The sequence below is a fragment of the Haliaeetus albicilla genome, chromosome 28, assembly GCF_947461875.1.
Source record: "Haliaeetus albicilla chromosome 28, bHalAlb1.1, whole genome shotgun sequence".
In the NCBI taxonomy this organism is placed as follows: domain Eukaryota; kingdom Metazoa; phylum Chordata; class Aves; order Accipitriformes; family Accipitridae; genus Haliaeetus; species Haliaeetus albicilla.
The window spans coordinates 4,727,700-4,751,282 of NC_091510.1; the positions used below are offsets into that span (position 1 = coordinate 4,727,700).

General features: G+C 41.3%; 1 protein-coding gene across 4 annotated transcripts in view; it reads right to left on the minus strand.

The window, feature by feature from the left end:
- NUDT4 (nudix hydrolase 4) overlaps positions 1 to 21,392 on the minus strand; it is a 35,544-nt gene extending 14,152 nt beyond the window's left edge. The window contains exons 1-2 of one of the 4 annotated variants that reach the window (XM_069773398.1): positions 20,986 to 21,392; positions 7,000 to 7,110 (exon numbers count right to left, since the gene is read on the minus strand). In XM_069773398.1, the coding sequence (XP_069629499.1) occupies positions 7,000 to 7,110; positions 20,986 to 21,084 (210 nt within the window). In that variant the 5' untranslated portion in view covers positions 21,085 to 21,392. The remainder of the gene's footprint in view (positions 1 to 6,999; positions 7,111 to 20,985) is intronic. The other 3 variants (XM_069773399.1, XM_069773396.1, XM_069773397.1) reach the window with 3 other exon arrangements.
- Positions 21,393 to 23,583: the final 2,191 nt, after the last annotated feature.

A 23,583-nucleotide genomic window follows, 5' to 3' on the forward strand; every position in this document is an offset into this window, starting at 1 on the left:
AGGCTTTAAATTCAGAGCTTTACTCCAACTTTTTAAAACAACCCCCATATGTATCAGCCTGTGCTCAGTAATTTTTATCAATACAGTTAAGACAGTCATCATGTTCTACTGAGACTCTAGGATTTGTTTTTCCAAAAGTAATATATAATGCCTCTTCCAACAGTAGTAGTTTATGATCATCCATTTATTCTAAACAAATCTCAGTCCATACGCCTGAGACATAAAAACCTATGTAGTCTACTGGTAGACAAAGCCATACTTAGATTATTTTTCGTCTTGTTGTATAACCGATATTTAAAATAGGGCTTCTTAGTGCTAAGATGACATTTTCTAGCCTTCAGTCTTTGTTTCCAGCTTCAACCAAAGTTACTGATGTCTTATGTCTTTATATAAAAAGGACCATATGGATCGTAATTACATTTTAATGAGTAACTCTGACAGACAACTGGGCAGGCTTTAGCAATAAGTCTAAACAAGATCTTACAAGTGCATGTTTTCTGTGTCTGTCTTTTTAAAGAAAGCAGATGGCTGGTGGTATTTATTAAGCAGTTTTGATGAAGGAAGTCTGATCGCAGCCTATGCAACTCAACAAGCATTTTGCTTCTCTAGAGCAAGAGCAAGACCTGAAGTTAATGCAAAACTACATACAGTATTCTTCTGGTTGTCTGCTGTGATGACAAAGATACCGGTTAGAGCTCACGAAGCTGAAATATGTAAGTGGACCTGCTGGGTAAGTGATTAGGCAGCATATTAATTATGAAAGCAACAGACACTTATTTTTGTCTGAAGGGGTCAGCTATGCGACAACAGGCACTAAAGACTGCTTATGCTTTACACTGGGTAATGAAAAAGCATTTATTAGCCTAAAGGAACACACGCTGAAGAAATGTTTAAGTTTTACTGATCAGTCCCAATTTCCTCAACATTACAGTATCTTTAAAAAAAAAAAAAAAAAAAGAGAAACAGAACCTAAAAGGCTACAAACTTACACTTCTGTTCTCAATTTTTGCCCTTCTCATGCAGCACCATCTAGGAATCACTAAACCCTTTAATATTTTTACTTCGTGGCAAGCTGAACAACTAAAAAAAGCAATTTCCCATCATCCTATTACATCAAAAGTAACATGAATCTGTGGGAAAAAAATTACCCCCCTTCACCTCAAATCCAACCAACCCCCCCCCCCCCCACTAACGTCCCCAAACCGAAAAACTTTCAAGATTTTAGAACTCTTTAAGAAGTCCCAGCCAAGGCCTCACTTACATTACAAAGATTTCTTAAAGGCAGGCCTATGGCAACAGGAGTGTTGAAGCACAGAGAAGCTCACCATCAATAGATGCAGGAGGGCTTCTCTGAACTGCTAAGTGGGAGTCTGACAATTAACTGATATCCACCACACGGCACAAACACCACCACCAGGTAAGTTTACCAATACTGAATAGCTTTCATAGACAAGTTTTTTCAACTTACTAGTACCCCATAGTCACAGTGGGAATTTATCAATGTTACTCTACGTGGAATTTACTTAACAGCTTTCTATTCTCCCTCCAAGCACATCAGTGGTTTAAACAAATACTCTTAGCTGAGTAATTCTGAATGAAACAATTAGAAGCACTCCATTACATTAAGTGTAAAAATTCCCCAAAGCTTATAATGAAGCTTTTGTGCAACCAGATGTTGCTATGTAAATGTGATTACTGTCACTGATGTCTAGTTACTCTCTAGGCAAAGATATGTGCTTCCAAAATACAGCATAATTTCTGCAGACAGTAGCGTCTTTTGAAAACCTCTAGACCCAAAAGTATAAAAAGGTGGTAATTAAGAGTCTCATGATTTTTCTCTGCAAGTAATATATTCAACTGAATCATCTTCATAGTTTAAAAACCACCATCAACTTGACAGTGGTTTTTTTTAAGTGCTTTTGCTAATAAAAATATTTCCTCCAAGTTCTTATCTTAATGTAGTTCCTTCAAAATGTGTCCAAATTAAGTGCTAGAGGACCAAGAAATGCTTCAGCTTTTTCACCAGAAAGTCAAATAAAGTTCCCACTTTCCTAATTGTAAGCTTCTAATCCAATACACTGGTTAAGTTCTAGACTTTGAACCATTTTGTCTCTAATAAAAATATCTTTCTTCCTCTGGCCTTTATGTACCCATGGCTGTTCAAATATGGTTCTTTAAGTAAACAGAATCCCATAGGCTACAGTAAGTGTGCAAGATAGTCTAAACTTTGGGAGAAAAGCCTGAAAAACACCCACATTTCTTTTGACAGACAAGCTGTTGAATTAAGTGCTATGTCCCCCCAAGAACAATTCCTTAAGGAAGTCTGAGTACTATGTAGATAAGGTCTCAAATCTGAATTTATGCATATATTTTAGTATTAGTCTAAATCCAACCACAAGAGGGAAAACCCTCCACTTCATCCCATAATCTTTCTAGCCTGGAGGTCATTCACTGTTGGCAGCTCTAGACATACTGCAGTCTCAGACATGCAGTCAGGCTTGCCTTTTGTTTCCTGTAGATGGAGCAAGAGTCATGCTGCAGGTTAATTTTTAGGCTAACAGTCTACCAAGGCAGAAAGTTGCTTAAAATCTGAAAGATTTAAGAGTTATTTTTAACTGTGGGATCTGTTGGATAATACTTTAATGGCTACGCTCCTGAAGGCACAATGCAAGACTATTCCTGCCCTTTCTTGCATACTCTTATAAAACCCCAAGGGTTTCACCGTACCTGCCACAATCTTTCAGCTGTAGATTTTGTACAGTTTCTACCTAGTTCTAGTCTGTAACACCCAATCACTTTTCAAATATCAGACACACACTGGAGCAGATTCCTCTACTTCCTGCAAGAGGTCTTAGATAATACTACTGCCATTTTCACTGTTGCAGCAGATTAACCTTCAGCATCAGCCTCTTCTTCTTAGAGCCTATATTCACACAGATCTGGGAGAAATTGCATATTTTTTGGTAGGCATTTCAATATACTACCAAGTATAAACAAAGCAAGAGTCTCAGTTTTTGGTGAGATGGAGGAAGAAAAGGGAGTGGGAAGGTTCTCCTTCCATTTAAGAGGCTGGACATCAGCTTGCCACCCTTATTATTCGTGTCATATTTCTCTTTGAACACCACATGTGCTAACAACTCTTATTTCTGTGTTTCATGCTACCCAATTAAAGACTAAGCTCTAAATTCATTAACAGAGTAGCTCCTCATTTAGATGAGGTTTAATACCTTCCTGGGATTGCTTTATATTGTAACTTCATTTTGGTATTCTACTTTCAGGTTTGTAAAATTTACTGTACCTAAGGAACTTGACAGGTTACCTTAATTACTGTAACCTGTGAAATGGCAGATAAACTTAAATGAAATTCATACTAAACATTTAGTAGAGGTAAAAACCCAAATCACTAACATGAACAGAACTTAAGGATAAAAAAAAAATTTGAAGTCATGCACACAGGCAGACTGTGGAACAACTGCATGGCATATAAATTTGACTACAAAGATCTTTGCTTGGGTTTTAAAACAAAGATTTTGAATACGCTACTGCTGGTGGGGAAGAGAGGGATATTTAGAGCCGGTGGGCTATCACATTTTAACCTATTAACACTCCTACCATTAAGAAATGCCATTATAAGTCCCACTATAAATTTCTCCATTTTAATAAATTAATGGAAACCAATGCTTCGTTTGTGCATGACCCAATACTGAAGAGACACAGTTCAAACCAGTGCTACAGTGTGCCTCTTTTGAAGTTTATTCATTCACAAAACTCTTAACAGTTCACTGTACTGTAACCAGCTTACCAGGTGACATTGACCTTAGTATAAAAATAGAAAGGACAACCATCTCTAGAAAGGTTAGTATTAATTTCTATGGCTCAAGTCAAAACCCTGAATACCACTCTGGCTTTTCTTTAAAAATGGTGCGTCACGGTCTTGTGGCAGCACACAAGATTCAGCCTGTAGCTTAAGAATATTTTACTTTAAGGCATGAGCTTTTAATGCTCATCAGCTACACAAGCTATCAAACCCTGGAAACTCTGAAGCTGTGTCACAACTGTCACCAAATGATTTTTGCTTATTAAAACCCCTAACCTTTGAAAAATCTTTATGCATTACAAGCACAGCTCAGAGCTGAACATGGCTGGCAGTTTGCGTCTTACTCCAGAACATCATAAAAAAACCCAAAAACCATAGCCACTGTAGTAAAAGTGAATTAAGAGTTGGTTTAACTTCTGAGCAAAATGTCCCCGTGCTAGCACCACTCAAGAGCTTTATATTTGCTGGGTTCTCTTCTTCACCTTTAGAAAGAGTTTCTCTCATGGTGTATAAACACTGATGATGTTGGCATTTTTCAAGTTCGTTTACAACATGCAGCTCTTCTATCATGAAGCCTCTTACTGAAATTTTGATGACAACACATATTCTAAGCAGCCACAGAACAGCTTAACATACAATACACTGCTGAAAGGTAATCAAAGTATTTGCCTAAACCACAGGTTTGCATGTAGCTTGTGTTAAGATTCACTTTGTGTGATAGCACTTGAACAAAACGATGATAAGAGAGCTCTGTGTATGAGTGAAGTAGGCTGACCTCCATCTTCAGGGTTCAAAACAGCTTAGGGTTGCTGAGTACTGCGATTCTTGACCAGAACCACCATGATGTATGGGCAAGTCTTTTGCTTTGCCCTGAGAAAGAAATGAGGGCAAGAACAAAACTGAGCTATGGAAGGACTGCTTCACATCATAACAGCAGGTACTCCTATTTTTCACTTTCTGATTTGCCCTTTTTTTTTTTTTGCCTGCTGATGTGAAAGCATATCCAAAGGGAAAAAGATGATTCAGAAATAACATTTTGGTATCTGTATGAACCAGAGAGGGTCACAGCGTCTCAACACTGTGCGCACTCTGACTGGGCTTTTACATTAACGGAGGAATTTCTACTAAGTTCATAGTGTATGATATATCATCCAGTAATATTCTATACCCACTCCTTAGCTATCCCAGCTTAACCTTCTCCCACAGTCATGGCCCATGCACTGCACCACTGCAAAAATCTGCAAACAGAGCTCCAGCAAAGCCAGGACTTGGAAGTCTTCCTCAGAATATTCTCAAGGCAAAACCATGTGTAGTAGAAAACTGGTTATCAGCACCCAGGTCACAACTCCCACTGCTATACTACTTTGCTACGAAGTCAGCCTGAGAGCTTTGTGTGTAGCACTGCATTCCCGGCAAGCTGAGAAGCTAGACCACTCAGGCAGCTTTCAATAGCAACTTTGATGACATACTAACTGCAGCCAGGTCCCTTTAAGATGATCCATTCTTCACCACCAAAGAAAAACCCAAACATATGACTACAGTTCAGCCAGCTCTAGTTGGACATGGAGACGAGATTTCACTATCCCTCATCTTGGACTGTGCCTTAGGACAGATCAGCAATTAAAACTACCAGTGTTCACAAGAACATTTAGCCAGTGGTTCTGTGCTTTTTAATCCCACCCATCAATGTGTGACAGTGGGAAGCGCCAGGACTTTCCCCAGAGGTGCTACTACTGCCTAGAAGCCTACATCTTTGCTAACTCATTCCTAGAATCCTAAATCTTTGCTCCTTTCAAATGGACTCCCTTGTGGCTGCCCCCTTTACTTTTACACATACAGAAGCACTTGCCTGAGTGTCTTCTGCAGCTCAAAATTGCCCCCCTCCTCAGGCAAAACTGGACACAGACAAAAAGTCTGGAATAGCTTTGTATCAGTGAGGCTTATTTATGCTCCAACCTTGCTGCATGAAGGCTGCTAAGAGCACTGAATGCTGAACTAGTCTGTTCCCCATGTAAGAGGGGAGGAGGGTCACTGAATCGCAGTTCACAGAAGATCTCATTTTGACACCAAATAGCAGGCAGCATTTGGTGCAAGTTGCACCTACATCAAGTTCCCAAGCCTTTACAACCCAGCAGAACCAGTCTTAAGGGTAAGCGAGATAAACCACTAGATAGCGCTGCTAATAAAAAAATCATTGTACATACTAATTAGCAACAATATTAGCGTGTTTTGTGAACAGTAGTAGTTAAACTGTGATGAGAGAACTGTTTAAGACTAGTAGAAATCCTGTAGTTCACTCTATTGCCAGGATGCATCCACTTTTTGCAAAACCTTATACCCTCAATTTAAGAAGTATAATATAAAGAATTAAGAGTTGACCTGTGGTCACTTACGCATTGCATAATTTCTAGCTAAATCAAGTCACTCTGATTTTTCTTTAGTTTTAATTGGCTTACAGTCCAGGCTGTTAGATATTCAAGTAGCATTTAACATTTTAAACAGTTTGCCTAGGAAAAATAAATAGCAAGTTAAAAAACAGAATTTTGAATTTGAAATTTAAGGACCATACTAGAGTGGGAAACTGCATTAATTCATCAAGACTTAAAGCTCTGTTTTGCGTAGGGGTAGGGGCAGAGGCATACTATACCTATGGTGTTTTCTTTATAGATAAACAGCCTTAAATGTACTTAACAAGGGCTTTTTACTGTTGAATTCTCAACTGCTCAGATACATCAGTTTCTAATCCGTTTAGTTTGGAACCTCCTCAAAGGTCTGTTTATTTCTCCTTCTTATGTAGCTACACATTAATGGTTAGCTCACCTTCAGTCTGTTCTAGAAGAGCTGCGAGTCAAACATTTTCTGCACAAACAGAGAAATGCTACACTACTATAATATGTCATTTGGCATAAAGTCACAGTTCCGCTTCCAGTAAGTGTTTATAAAGGCAGACAGAAATTTAGCTATGAAATGAAAGCATGCTGGGAAGCAAGCTAATTAGTTCACCTCACCGCACTATACCCCAATTCTAACACACAGAACTGCAGTTCTTTGAATTTCACAGCCACGGAAGTCTCAAGTCAAATCCTGGATAAAGAAGGTAGAGTTCCCTCTGTTTTCTTGATTCCCATCTGAAGACAGCAGCAGCAGAAAGAAGCTGGATTTTTTTGTTTTGTTTTTGTTACCTCTTCATACACCTCTCTGACGGCTGCTCCCCCTGGCTCTTCTTCTGGTTCCATTCCTCCACCCGGTACAATCCACTGATCGGGGTATCGGCTACTGCTTACCAACAGCACCTATAAATAATTGCAAATGACTGTTAAATATAGCTCACAAGTCAGGAATCTTGGTACTATCTACTTTTTCAGCAAGGCACTTATTCACCTAGCCAGATGGATTATAGACTTTAGAAATTAAACATAATAGGCAACCAGGAGTTGTAAGAAGTAAAAAAGAAGTGACATTAACATCCAGTCTTTTTGATACAGCTAAGTCAAGACAATGTCATTATAATCTCCTTACACAAACACTTTCATCAGATGCTTAGGCACAATGTGAAAAATACACAATACAATATGCACAGGAATGAAGATGTACAACAAAAATCTAGTAACAATATTCTCCAATATTGAGTAAGTCTTAGGGTCATATAGACGGTAAAGCATGAGAATTAAGACATTTTCATCACACGGAAGTTAAAATAGTACTTCTGGAATGGCATCTTTTGGCTAAAAAACTGCTCTTCTGAAAATATTTCTAATTTTTAGTCTTAGACAAGCTTCTTTTCAGTTACTGAAGTGTTATGTTAACATGGCATGCTTACAATACTGCATAACTAAATTATAAGGAGAATACTTCATTTGCCCTTGTCAAATTTGGTTTCTTCTAACATTTCTGTAGAAGAAAAAAACTGCAACACATTGAATTTTAAATGATTTCTAAATTTAATAACTTTTTTCCCAAGACACTTTAATTTCACTTAATTTGACTCTGTAACCTGGTCATATCATTGATATATACCGATTTAAAACCCACTGTCTATAGGACCTGTCCTTCATAATATTCAGAGCTGAGAATATTTTAGCCACCTGTCCAACAAACTAGGATGCCTCGTATTTGGAGTAATTTACAGTAGAAGTCAACGAAAATAAGACCCTGCTTCAGGATCACATGGAAGTAAACAGTTTAACTTGTGGTTGAGACATGTCCTGATTACCAAGACATACTCAATCATCTGTGTAGTAACAAGCTTGATATTCTAGGCAATACTTACATAAGCCCTACCCTGAAGTCAAAAGACAACTGTGGGGAGCAAAGGGACAGGGTCAGTGTTCGAATCTTTAAAAGCAATTAAAAGACTAGCGACAAGAACCTCTGCCTAAAGGTTAAAGGATTGACTGGTGCCAGACGACTGAAGTGACAGTCCAGTCCTTGCCAACTACCTTTATGGTCTTTAAACTCATCTCCTGTTGGATTAAGTAGGAAAACAATTCCCTGATGAGGGCAACAGGGAAATGCTTATCACTTATACTATGCCCCTTTGGCACTCATGGAAATATGGTGTAGGTTCATCTACAGGAACTGGGAGTGTAATTAAGATGACTGCATACCTTTGTGAATGCAACAATGCCTATGCATACTGAGGTGCATGTAGAAGAGCCTTATCTAACAGATATTTTCTTGTTGTAATGTTTATTTTATTTGCAGTCAAGATTTGTCCTACTCTGAAGGATTCTCCACTGTACTAATTTCCCCCAGATTTTTCCTATGCTTAGGAAGGAACACAGCAGAGACCTCATTTAGAACAGAATCATTCTTAGCATCTGATCTAAATGTTCACATTTTGAGTCAACTCAAATATTTTATTAAGCTGTCTAAAAACCTAGAAATAGTCAGCAAAGGCAACAAGGTTAGACACAAATTTGTCTCAACTTGATCTTCACAACCAAAAGGTTTTAGTTTCCTAGGAACCTTTGACATTAACAAAAGATTCCCAGAGGGTACATAGCTCTACTAAATGTAGTTTTAGAAAAAGTTTTTCGACACGTAAGTGGAGCACCTCTATCACTACAAAGAACCACCATGTCGGCAATGCTTAAAGAGCAGTTGTAAAAATCAAGTTATGAATTCACTTGTGGGATCCCAGACATAAGCATTACACATTATTTTCTGCTGATGAAACTAGCGCTCACTGCAGTCATGTGGAAGCTAGCAACAATGATGAACAAAAGGATGATTATATCACATTAAATCATTCCCAGCTTGGTAGAATGGTTTTAATCAGCATTCACTGTTTAGTTAAGGCTAAACATAAAATTCTTAATTACTACTAAGGGATAAATCAGGTTGCTGGTTCTGGCAGTATAGCATAAAGCCAGGAATTTTTTATGCCTTTATATATAGTAGTTGACTACCGCTAACCTGATCAATAGTCTACTGAGCTGGGTTTGTATACCTATTAGCTTTAAATTACCCTTTAAAAAAGCAGAAACAAATACACCTAGCAAGTACTCAACATTAAAATACATCAACTCTGGTAGATAGGTTTTACAGCTATACATACACTAAACTCCCAAGCGTTACAGCCTGGGAGTTCATTCTGGTAACTATCCCAAGTCTCTACTAACCCTGGAACTGAAGCATTTTCTCAAGCATCTTTCCCTCTATGCTTTATTCTCCAGTGATCCCACTGCTTTTACACTCTGAAGCCAGGGGACCACACTAAGGTATATCCCCAATATCTTCAGATGCACAAATTTTTTCCCACCCCGTAACATTAACATTTGAAGCCATTAGGGCATGAGACATCTGTCCTGGGGTATGCTAGCAAAAATGTACTCAGGGGTAATTAATTTCTACAAAAGCTGATAGCTAGCAATTACGAGGTTGTGTGGTAAGGCTGAAAAGCACTCCACACAGCTTCTTTCAGTTACAGCAGCAAGCAACCTTGCACTCACTTGCATGTTTTTGGTGTGTTGTTTTTTATTCTATGTAGTGGATGTAGTTTTCAGGTGTTTCCAACTGTAAGTGGCCAGAAGACACATCCCACGGTACCTGAATCACTAGGCTGTAAATATAAAGATCACTTAATAATGAAGACGCCAAAAAACTGTGGTTGGTTGACAATGCACTCACATGCCAAAGGAAGTGCAAAATCAGCAGCAAAAAGCCAGCAATTAATCTTCCCTTAATATAAGGTAAGCAAATGAGTAGAATAGAGATCTAGGTCACCCAGACATCCAGTCTTTTCTGAGGAGGTTCATGTTCACGCAGATTACAGTACTCTCCTGAAAAACAAGACTGCAGAATCTTACATACCTACATTTTTTCTAGCCTCTGCACACTGAATTTTACATCATAACCTCATTAGACTCAGAAGAAAACAATGGTAGTACTTCCTATGCAGAGAAATCTGTATCCCCTGTCTCTGAATGCAGAGAAAGGAATGTGATTTCTTGTGTTGTATTACTAGTGATCACTGCCTTTCCTATGTCATCTGAAAAAGCCTGACTGTTGATAACTTGATCAAAAGATTTCCAAAGTACAGAGTTATGGCATCAAATCTGCTTGCCTAGTTATACTGTTAAGTTTATCTTACTCCAAAGACTAAGGTAAAGCTATTATTTTCCATAATACTGCCAAGTGAGGAAGTAAAGCTGCAAAATTCAGCTAAGAGGAGAAAAAGAAAAATTTTTCCACTAAGTCTTACTAGCCAAGTTTTTACCTTGTTTTCAACTCCAGGAATAGCAATGACCTTTGAGTGCAGTGAGGAAGAGAAACTGCTAGCCAGCCTACTTGTAATAAGCACCTATCGATATGCTTAACCAAGGTATGGTTAACCAAAAACCCAAAGGTAATTACAGAGCATGTGGCATCATGGGACTTGCTCACTATAAATGCTAAGCCTAAAGACAAACAACCGAAAATTTCTGGAGACAGATGCCAAAGTTTTGGCCTGTTTAGTGTTCTCAAGTCAAAAGAAACTTGTGAAACAGTTAGCAGCCATATATTCCAGAAGACTAAAATGGCAACAGCTCAGAGTAATACAAATTACAACCAAAAGCTATTCCTCTTTGTTTTTTTTTTCATATCAAGTGCTCAAAGAAGTAGAAAATGACTTAAGGTTATACAAAATATCATTGCTTTCCATCTTCCTTAACTGTAGGGCATTATAGCTTACAAAAATAATTGTATTAAAAAAATCAGCTTACATTTAAAAAAAAAAGGCAAGGTTAAGGTTGAAACTTGCTAGACAGAACAAATGCCCACAGCTGGATTCTTTTGACTTCAGAGCAGAGTCATCCACAACTTGTAGTGAAGCAACAGCAGCAGAAGCCACTACAAACCAACTCCAAGATGGGAATTTTTCCATAGCAGATGTATTACTTGCAAGGAAAAATGAAGTTACAGTTGAAAAGGTACCACTCCAGTTCCACAGAAATTATTTATTTGTCATTAGACATCTTTGTAAGCTCTTTCCTCCCAGCCTAATCACATCTATTCATCTCTTCCCCACTGCAGACCCCATTTTCTTCTCTCTCATCACCCCCACTAATCCACTAGCTATGTCCAACTTGCTGTTTGAATTACTTGATGGAGATAGCCAAGTTTGCCTTCTTTTATAGTAAAACCAGCAGTTAAAAGGAACAACTTTCAAGAGGAAGGGAATCAACCCCTCACTTCCAGAAGACCACTGAGCACATGTGGCTCAGGTGCAAAGAACACCGCATTACTCAGGTGTACAACTAAACACAGCACAGAGAAGGAAAGGAGAAGGCAGGTGCATGGAAGACAAAGGATTTAGCTCCCAAGCTCTACAAAGTTAAGTACATGCAAACCATTTCAGAAGCTTTAAATGGTCAAAGTATAGGAAAGATCGTAAAGGCAGCAAAACAATGTGGCAAAATGCTGTTAGAGAGAACAGATGTACTGCATATTCTCACAGGCAGAAAAATTAAATGGAAAAAAAAATCCAACCGTATTCTGAGAGAAAAACAGGACCCACTTTGATGGAGGTTAGTATAATGTAACCTAGCACACTCAATATGGAAACTTCAGCCTACACAGTTGGTCTGCCAAAGTCATGAGCACATGAAAGAGTCCTAAAGATGGTTTAATCCAAATACAACCAAAAGGGTCAGTCAAGCCCTATGATTTGTTTAAAGATGGCCATAAGCAGATGCTCAGGGAAGAATATGAGCAGGAAATATTTTTTTTTACTCCCCAACACTTCCAACCTCCAATTGTTTTCAGCTCAGGAGCTTCCTTAAAAGTACTGGGAAACTACTTTGAATGATACAACACAGAAACATTACTAAGGAGCAAGGAAAAGCACCTCTCACAAACCCTGGATCTTATTTTCAGGATTCACTGTATGAATTTTTAGGCAAAAGCACACATCTCAAATTAGAGAGCACATGTCAACCTGCTACTGTAGTTGCAGATTTCCTTTATCTAGCACTTTTTGCTATTTTAAGAATCACTGCCTCATTTCAGTAGTTCTGAAACAGTTTCTCAGTTCCCCTATAGGTTACCTTGTCCTAGAATGCCATTGTCTCTTTTTGGACTCCAGAAAGTTGAAAAATGCAAGAGCTTTACAACTTGCCACAGCAATGCCACAAAGGTAGCATTTAGTAAGGAACATACTTTTGTCCTCCTGAAAATATTTTCAGTAGAGTGATTGCTTATAGTCCTCATTCTTTACCGCAATAATTTTCAAAGTGACTTTTTTTAGCCTGGAGATGCAATGTGCACAAAGTTATTGTAGAGTCGTAAAAAACCTTGGGATCAGACTTGACAGCATTTTAAAAGCTAATTACAGTCGAGACTGCAACATCTTTACTTTCTCCCTTACACTGGCACAACAGGAAGCTGAGCTGGCTGAAAACTAGCTTGTGCCATTAAAGCTTCGTTTTCAGCCTGCACAAGCTCAACACTGATCCGTACACAGCCATACAAGGGACAGCACCTCACAAACTGGGGCAGAAAGGCATGACTGCAGCTGCCCAATTCCAGATCAGCCTAAGCCAATTCAAGATTGAGCCTCTAGCAAAGTACTTTACCGACAATAGACTGAAAGGCAGTCCCCAGCTATGACAGAGGTTAAAAAGAAGATTTAGTCTCAATGAACAGGAATTGGCAAAGCAGCAGAGAAATGGCAAAACAACTAGCAGTACATTAATCCTAACGCTCATTAACTTGAGCACAGCATCTTGAAAGCAACCCAGAAAACTGGGTTCTGTCCATACAATGTATTAAACAAACTCTGAAATAGCCTGCCAACTTTAAAGATCACTTTTCAAAGAAGCAGCAGCACGATGCTTAGACATCAATCAGTGCAACTTTACCAGCCTTCTGAAGATGAATGATAAAGAAATACATGCATATATAATACTTCAAAATCAGATCTGAAAATCATTTTTCCTTTGAGATCTTCTGATTTTAAGACTATATGGCAATAGGGAGAAAACCATCAGCCTTTTTCACAAGAAGTTTTGCCTTAACTTGCAATTAAAATAATATTATTCTATAAATTTCATTTCACATGAAATTCACATATTTGCCTAACATGTTGTTATAGTGATGCAGACTTTGAGTACCTTCCTCTGGCTATTTAAAGTACTTTGTTTTGTTCTTCAGCTAAAGTGTTCATATCAGGAACAGACAGCACTATACTACTATGTCACATCAGTCAGAACACATTTCCTCACGTCAACAAGCACTCAAGTCACCTGTAACATTAGATCTCCCCCTAAGCTTTAGTATGCTTCGGAGAGTCAGATGTGACAGGTCTCACAGTGCGACAAAGGGTGCAGATCTTCCACCCAGCCATATGGCAAAAGGAGATTCCTGGCTGCAAAAACCCTGCAAACAAACAAGAAACCCCCAAGTGTCTATAAAAGGAGTTTTACTTCTGACATTGGGTGAGTTTCCCAACCCACTTTACAATACATCCTTCTTCCCTTATGCTTGCCAATACAGACCAAGGGAGAAAACACATAAGGTAGTACGGGAAGAGCTCAAACTCCTATTGCTGCCCATTTCTTTATAACTTGAAACCACAGCCTAATCTTGAGCAGAACTGGGCTCTACCAGTTACTCAGCAACACAACCTGTTTGACTAAGGGATCAGCTTCCAAGCACTTGTCAGAAACAAGAGCTCTAAGTCTTTGAGAACCATTCAGCTGTAGGTAAAGACAGGACAAGGTTATTTATTGACAAGTACCAGTTACCTTTTAGCCTTTTTTGTCTTTGAGATACTTGGAAAGAAAACACACATCTTCGAAGGCGAAATCTGTTTTAAAATATTTACGTTTATAGGACTGGTTCCACTGAAGCGCTTAAGCACTAAGTCAGAAAGCCACCTAATTAAAATAAGCTTAAGTGCTCTACAAACAAGACTGGAAAAAAAATACACATCGACCTGTGGTCCGTGAACTCACCTATCTACAAAAGATGTTTGAGAAAACATGGCTGCAAATCCTAGCCAGAGATACATATGCCTATATATGTGTGTGTGTATATATGCCTATGTATCTCTAGCTAGGATTTGTATATATTTCTGAAGAAGTCTGCCACTCTGCTATTTCACAGAAACTGGTAACTTGGAAGTTTTGAGGACCACTGAGTTAACCAGGGCAATTCAAATAGAAACTTAGCCATCAGTGTAAATCCTCAAAATAAACTTACAATGCTGCTAGTAAGCTATAAGGGATATTTCCTCAAGTATTTAAACTCTTACAAATACTACCAGCTCAAAAAGACAGCATCTTCTAACAGGGCAAAACACAAAACATGTTTCTTGTTGCAGGACACCTTAGCCTGATGTTAGACGGGTACAGCCATGTTTCCTTCTTCCCTCAACCCATTTTTAGCAACTATCCACCCCATTAAACATATTTGTATGGCATAGACAAGTAATACCATAGGTACTGCAAAAAAAGTAATTGGAGTTTTGCAATGAAAAACAGCCCGTGGTTGAGCGATTTCAGTATCTGAAGAGGCATGAGTGAAGACTGAAGCATCCTGCCATGGTGGACAGCTGAATTCCTACAGCTTCGCTGAACTTGCAGGCTTCCGCTGTTGGCAAGCAGTTGCAGTTTGTCAAAAAACATCCCAACATGAAAGCAAGGTGTGTATGCAGTGCCTGCAGAAAGCATTTTTTCTGTGAAAGTAAGCATAACAAGGTGCTTGTGTTTTATAAGTTGGTTACCTGATACAAATCCTACCACAGCAACCTAACATTCAATTATATTTCTTAACACTAACAGAAGCTTAAACCACTGCAGAACCCCATACAAGCCTGCAGGGATACACCATAAACAGATGCTGTCTCTGTAGACACATCATAAAGAGCCATTTTGGAAGCTGTCTACAGGTCTTGATTTTTTGAGCTACACCCCTTCCGACACCACACTGATGTCCACGTATCAAGAAAAAGCTGAGGAAAAACTAAGGCAGCAATCATCCTATGTCAGTTATTCCTCCTGTATGTTAGCAGGGCAGGGCCATCAGACAGAACAAGTAAAAACCACACCACACCTGAAGTGTATATTGAAATGTGTATTCTCTGATATTTTAAAACATGCTTATATACTATTAGGCAATCACAGACCAAGCTAGGTAATCTTTCAGTCCATACATTACTTTGGAGAGCATGCCAGCCTTAAATATGGTGCCATGGTCATATGCCAATTTATATTTTTAAAGCACACACTATCTCTGCATTTACACCTGAGAGCTTACACTGAAGGATAAAGAAACCAGATGACAAATTCTGAGTCAAGTATGGAAGATCTTTCATCACTGTGCAAGTTTATTTACAATAATTCCTAGAACTTCCCATTTTTCCAAGGTAGCCAGGTGATGCTTCTGGGCCCTGGTTTTACACATCAAGTTGCATTACAACAGGTCTTTCTGGTTTTCAGATTATTTAGACGAATGCAAATAAAAATAACATTTTACTTTTCCTTTATTATCCTTTAATAAAACGATTGCTGGTATGAAGCAACAGCTGTACAAAATTGCAGAACACTACTATTATTTAAAATAATGGAACAATGACCACCAGAACAAGGTAGATTAAACAAGGGTTTCTTAAATCTTGACATGCTACAGCCCAAGAAATAAATTTCTCTAAATCAAGACCAAAAAAGAGACACAATACTAGGAGCCTATCATTTTTAACTCAAAGATCAGAGGCAATAATTGTCATGCATGTGTATGCCCTACTACAGGAAAAAAAAAACACAACAAAAAACTACTTTTCCCATAAGTGTGCGACAATACAGTTATCCTCACTACTGTATCAATAGTAATAGAAAACCCTTCCCATCTATTTTTCTCTCTTATACAAGGCTGAACAACAAAAATGGCAAAATTAAAAACTCAAAAGCTTTAAGACTTTTTTTTCATATGAAACTATTTTTTAGATCTGCCACTAGCAACTGCTGGCTGAACACTAAAGTAGGGCTTTCAATACTATATCCAATTACATAAAGTAGTTTTACAGATGCCAAAATAATTAGAATGCACTCACGTTTTAGATTCAAGGTATTTAAAAATAACTGCTCATTTATTTGTATAATACGTAGTTGATGGAAGAAAAATTAAATTAGCTTTTAAAATTGTTTTACTTATCCAAGTGACTAGAAAAAAATGTTTATTACTATTTGCTCTTGCTGCTTTAAAGGCCTGCCTCATTCTCTGCTTTGAGAGGTAGGAATTTCCTTGCCTACCCTCCGCTTAGACCCTAAGACAGCAGCATTTTATGTAAAATCAGTGTTTGCAGAATACTGCATAAGCAATTCCAACCCGTGGAAGCAGTTGGTCCTCACAGTACTGGGAGAGGTTCTCCTGTGGGCTTATCCTAAAGCTGCCGTCCACATCTCCTAGTTGCTCAAGGAGAGACTTGCATTTCCTCATACACAAATCCGCCAGCCCATCCCAGTCTGCTGAATGCCATCAGCTTTTTGCACACACCTGACAGCTTCTGGCTTGTTCAAAGCAAAAAGCCTGCAGCCCCCACACATTTCATGCCCACATAGCCTCGTTTCATTTTTTTCACGGGATTCCTCCTGCTTCGTTTCCAGCAATTTTTTTTTTTTCATTCAAAGGGCAGACAGTCCCTGCAATTACTGCTTCACTTCCATTAAGAACAACAGAAAGAGCCAGCACTTAAGCTCATATCCAGCCATCTTACTCTCTCTTCAGCCCAAATGACAGCACCGAGAGACCAAAACCAGCAGCACTTTAATGACAGCAGTCTAAGAGATCTTCTTCTAAAACACTCAAAAAAATTTCCAAAGCTACTGGCCACATTACTTGGCTATTTGGATATTTTGGATTTTTTTTTTTTTTTTTTTTAAAGCATATAGTGTCACAGCATGAAGGCTACAAAATCTAAACCAAAATGGGCTATGAAGCTCTAAATTGGCATATATGGAGTCACTTGAAGATGAAGAAAGAAACAGGAGGGGAAGATTTTTGCAGTGGTGTGTCTGGACAACCAGTCATCTCACAAGTACATGCTTTCAGCTGCAATGCCAGCTCTCAAGACAAAGCAGAAGCTTTTGACAGGTTGCAAAGCTGCGGGCAAGCCCAGTTTCCAGCTCGTAACACCCAAGAGAACTGACTCAACAATTTTAAGCCTAGCAGCAAAGACTGTTGGTAAGTCTAATAGGACAGGGTGCTGTAGCTGGAGAGTAGGAGCTCAGCAGCTGTATTTCAAACTGTGTGCAGGGACCACCGGAATTTTGCCTCAGCGGTATTCTAGAGTCCACCAATGTTTTGAATTAAGAAATAAAGAAGTGAGCAGAAAGTGAAAGGAAATACAATACGGTTTTACCAAAACTATCCTTTGTTACCACAGTCTTTTTTCAGCTGACGCTTTGCTTCACTGTCCATAAAACTCAGCTGTAACAGGGGCTTCAACAAGGCTACAAAGGTAGCATGAGAAGTGTAATATGCATTGGAAACAGACCAAACAGCCATAACAAGCAGATTTTGCTAGATGATGATTAACAATAGATACATTAAATGTTTTAGTGACTGGCCTGATTTTCATTGGTGATGAGCACAAAAAGCTATTACTGAAATTTTTAAGTCTCCAAACTGAGAGGCAGTGTCCATAAGTCATGGTATCAACAGAGGTCTCATGCTGAAGTTGCAGAAGAAAGTCACATTTGGTTAAGAAGAACATATTGCCAATCTAATGCACAGGTCACCAAGAATTTCTGGTACAAGTTGAGAGTTCACGATGTGGGAACAAGTTAGAGACTTAGATACCACCACTAATCACAAGATGACTACATGATAGATTTATAATCATGATAAAGACGGGTCCTATCACAATGTTTTTTTCTTGTATAGCTACAGAAGTACTAGTAACCTTTTGCACAACACAGTGATATTCCATCTAAAGCAAACACAACTGTCGCCTACCTTCAAAAAACATGGCTGTCAAACTGAAGGAGATGAAAGAGCTACCAGGATGATCAGAAAAAGAGAAAACCGGTTTTAAGAGACGAGGTTTTAAGACTTCAAGTCCATCAAAAAAGTGCTGAGAAAGGAATGACTGCTGTCTACAGATATGTCTTAAAGCTAAGTGCAAGGAAGGAAGAAAAAGGCTAAGGCACAGGCACAACTGGATACAGACTGGCCTTTCAGAAAGTCAGAACCGAAGTAGGAAGACAGGTTAATTCTAAGATTTGTATCAGAAGATTGCTGCAGATACTCATTCCTCCAGATAGGAACTAACCAGCTGAAAAGTAGAACATGATCTATTGAGAGAGTCTTGCAGACAGTATCTCCAGTAAAGAAAAAAAAGTTTTGATTTTGATTTCTTGCTTTAAGACACCTAAAAAGAAATGTATTGCTAAAGATTGCTTTCAGTTGTCTGTTCTATTGTCTCTCCTCCCATGTCGAGCAACTCTTTGCTTATGGGGTAAGTAACCCTGTAGGTTAAAATAACTATGAAAACTATTCCACCTCTTGTCCCCCCAGTTTCTACAGGAGTCTGCTGTTCCCCTCTTCTCCCTGCAGTCATTCAGGCATACCCTTTGTGCTCCTTCACAGCAGAAGTTACCCTGCACTTAAAGATTCCTGGAGATGTAGGTCAGCTGAAAAATCAATGGCACAATCTCTAGAGAATTGGGAAGGAAACACTGAAAACATTTACATGGAGTTTGAAGCAGACCTACGCAGAAACTTATGAAGACAACCGTGTTAAAGAACAGAAGAAAGACTCATCCAGCCAATTCGGGGAACATGGCTGCTGATACAAATTAATCACAAACAGTTGTCAAGCATCAAACTTCTAAGGAATAGGTTCTGTATTGAATCAGATGGAGCTGGCACTTGGGAAACAGCTAAGCAAGTTCAAGATGTTGCCCTTGCTTTTCTGGAAATAACTTACCAGAAAGTGATTTTAACCATTTCCACATGCTTAATCTATGTCCCAAATCCGACTTGGTGTTATCCCATGCATTTCACCCTCAAGTGTGCCTACTTGCACAATGCCAAAGCCCAGCCTCATGCCAGCCATAGAGTTGCTCCACCTGCAATACCACAAAGTGCTCCAGTGCAACAAGTGTCAGCATCCACTCTTCTTGCGCAGCCCAGCAAAGCTGCTACTGCCATCCTTGGCCTCAGAGGGTGTTCTTACACACAGACAATTTTTTGAAGCAGCCAGTGGTCTCACTTGGATGCAAGATTGAAAGAGAATATGAGAAGTTGCAGCAGGAAATGAAGGATGAATGGAAATTACCGACCAAGGTGACCCCAACCATGAAGTTCCAAGTACAACTGGTGCAAGAAAGCTGTAACAGCGGCTCAAGCGTTTGAACTCCAAACAAGTCTGAGCTGGAGTAGCACCCAAAAATAAATACTCAAGACACATAAATGGGGAAGCATGCTGGACTATCAGAGGTGCTGCTGAAACCAAAGAAAAGCTAGACCAACAGCAAGAACTAGCAAGATTCCTGCTGGGCACCTTTCTCCTTCATAATATTAGGAAAAGCCAATCAGTGTAGTCCCAAGGCTGTACTTATACCACACAGGGAATGGCATATACCAGACTGCCATAAAAAATTTTTTTGCCTAAACCCAAGGGTCCGTATTTTGAGAACAGGCCTCTCCCTGCTGCATTATATTGCTTAGTAGATGCTTAAGCAAGACATTTGCCATACTGGCAGCTTGGATAGGACGCTTGCTTCTTCCAGCATATAGATAAAAGAGGGGAAAAGCCCCAAGCCCTAACCTTTGTAGTTATTTTATAGCTATTACACAAAATGAAAACAAAAATCAGTTAAAGGTATGCTTCTAGCCCGAGACAGCCTATAAATGCATTGTGCAATGAAACCATCAGCAAAGTTTCCAGACAACGGCCAGTGCAATTGACCTTGGCTAGGAATATAGGACAACTTTGTTGCCACCTCTCGACTCTGCTGCAACATAAAACCCGGGCTGAGCCCTTATCCTCTACAACCAAAACCGCAGCCCCCCCCCCCCCCCCCCCCCGACCTCCTTGACAAAATATTTTAAAGCACCACTTATACGTTGGCGAGGAAAAACAGGTTTTTCAAAGACAAGATTTTTTTCTTTTTTAATCCCACCCAAGTACGGCGGGGGTTCGCCTTAAGGGCAACACCAGCCCTGCCCTGGCTGCGCCATTACACGCGATTTTCCTGCGCGTTACGGTCACACAAAGGATAACCCCGGAGTTCCAGCCGGTGTCCCGTTCCTCACCGGCAACCCCCCCCCCCCACGGGACACGACCCCCCACACACACCCACCCGGGGCACCGCCCGCCGCGCGGGGCCGCTGACAAAGGCGGGCGCCGCTGCACGTGGGCCCGCCGCCCCAAGATGGTGGGCGAGAGGCGCGGCCCGCCGCGCCCGTTCCTCTCACGGTCCGGTCCGGCAAGGGGCAGGGGGGGAAAGCCCGCCGCCGCCGGTTCAGCGAGCGTGGGGTGTATGTGCGTGGGTGTCTGCGCAGCCCCACAGCGTCCCCTCCCTCCCCCGGTACGACTCTGTGTGAGTGTGGGGGGGTGGGCGTCTCCTCGCCCCCCCACCGGCCAGACAAAGGGACGCGGTACCGGTGGGTGACGGGGGAACCGGAGCCCGGCCCGGCGCTCCCTCCCCGACCCCACACGCACAGCCCGGCGGGCTCACCTCGTCCTCCCGCTCGCTGCGGAAGCAGAGGCACGCCGCCCGCTTCTTGTAGCCTTCCCGGTCGTACGTCCGCGTCTGGTTCGGCTTAAATTTCATCATAGAGGCGGTGACACGCCGGCTACCCCCGGCCGCCGCTGCCGCCGCCGCCGCCGCCACGGCTCCGCTCCCCGAGCGCTGCCGCGCGGGCCCCCCGCTCGGGGAGGGAAGGCCGGTCTCCAGCTGCCAAGCTCCTGTCACAGCAGCGCCGCGCCGCTGCCACCGCCCCAGCGGCCGCGCCGCGCCATGGAGGCTCACCCTCGCCGCCCCGCTCCGGCTCGGCTCGGTTCGTCCCTCAAACCGCCGCCGCGGCGGCCGCCCCTGCGCCCACTATTTAACTGGAACGCACATTCCTGCGCCCGCCGTTCCGCACCGCGCAGGCGCCGGGGCGGGGAGAGGCGGGTCGCGGCGGGAGGGCGGGCGGGGAGGTAAAGGGCCGGTCACGGCGCAAGCGGCGGGTGTGCTTAGTCACCGGTAGGGTCTCGCTGAGGGGAATGTCCGCCGGCTCCTGAGGGGAGCGAGGCGGCGGAGTGAGGCTCTGGGCTGAGGCGGGTTCCGCCCTCACAGCCCCGCGGGCTGACAGGAACCGGCCCGCCGGGCTGACAGGAACCGGTCCGGCGCCCCCGCCGAGCTGACAGGAACCGGTCCGGCGCCCCCGCCGAAGCCGGAGGCGGGCGTGGTGCGACACAGCTGCCTCACGGGTTCGTGCGAGCCCGGTGTCCCCGTAAGAAGCGGGAGCGGGCCCGGCCGCGGGAACGGGCGATCCCTCAAGGGCGACCGCCGGCGCCGCTCCAGCGGCGTTGGGCCTTCGTCCAGCGCGGAAGGGATGCGGGCTCTCTGCTGGCAGCCTCCGTGGCAGGGAGCCCGGCGTGGGTGTGCGAGGCAAGGGCGGCTTTTCCCTGCTGCGGGGCTCGGTAGGTGGAGGATGCACGTGGCTCAAGGAGCGTAGCTTTGCCAGCGTGAGGTAAACCGTTTTTGAAGCAACTTGTTGTCAGAAGAACCTGGGGAAAGCAGGCAGGCTGTGCTTTTTTTTTTTTTTTTTCCCCTTTTTGTTTATATAATAACACTCTTTGGGAGATGAGGATGGACAGAAGGCCTTCCCAATGCTGCCAGTGGGCCGCGAAAAGGTCTACTACCCACGTACCTTTATTATCACCTGGTAGGGCGAAAGCTCTGGTGTTTTTGTTATCGTAAAATAAAAAAACAAAATCCCACAAAACCCAACCCAAAAGCAAAATAAGGAAAGGAAGGAAGGAATAAGGAATCCACTCTTTTCAGTGGCCCTGGATTGCCGTCGATCGCGAGTAGCCATCAAAGCACTTGCTGCCTGTGCGTTAAAGACTGCTTAGTCCTGTTGGCAGACGGAAGGTAGTGTGCTTAGTACTTGTAGAAATCACCCATCCAAACTGTTCCATTAGCTTTTTCCTTCATCTGAATCCTATTAATCTTCAGTAGGCTCCTTTGTGCGTTTAGAGTGGACCAATGTGCTTTAAACCTCTACCCTACTTGTTTCTTGTTGTTCCTGAACACCTGGGTTTTTTTCATCCTAAGGTTGGGGGTTTAACAATTTTGTTGATCGGTAACAAGTCAGACTTTTTATATGCTTTTTGTGCCATGCATTGAAAGGAGATTGGGTAGTCTTCACTGGTTACTCTGTTTCTTAGTGAAATTTGGACCTTCTGTTTTTCAGAAGGTGAACTAAGTGCAGTGGGTCAGCGCAATTATCACACTTGAAAACCATGGAAGGAAGGAAAGCGCAATTGTATTAAATTATATTATTTTGTTAAAGTTATAATAAGCTGTAAAGTCAAACACCTAAAGATTAAGAAACTCCAAATTTAATTTGCTTTTGCACATTGATTACTTGTGTAAAGATATTTTTCTTAAGAAGGCCCCTGCCACTTTTGCCACTTAGCAAATGAACTGGCAGATCATATTTCTTCATTTCTCCTCATTCAGTGCGGATCCAGGTCTCATTTATTACTACCTGTCATCTGTTAGCCCTCAGGCTACATACAATTTTAGTAGTTATTTAATGGATCCTCAGTCAGAATAAATTCTTTTTTTGTGCAGGAAAGACCGATACCCAATTAGTATCTGAAGTTTTTAGTTCAGACTTTAAAGGGTTGAGATCTGAAACCTTTGAGAATGCTGAGGAGTAAAAACATGTTTTTGATGCCTGTATTCATAAAGTTGTCCATGATACAGAAATGGGAGCATGGCATGGTGTAATGAAACTCAAGGACTACAAATTAATATTGCATAGTTAGTCATTGCACCAACATTTCTTAGATTTTACGTGTTTGACCTTGCCACCTTTGCTGTATTCCCATGTAGTTTTAAAAATACATCTTTACAAACAGCATAGGTGTGCATTCATGTAATGCATATAGCGAAAAAATCTTGCCATTGATCTGCTTTTTCTAATAGACCATTATGATAGAGCTCATTTTGCTTTGGGTTATTCCTTGAGCTACTGTTTCACAGCTTACCTTTTAAGACAACACATTTTAAGTCTGATATGGCTGTTTCAGATTTTTTTTTTTTTTTTTTTTGGGAGGC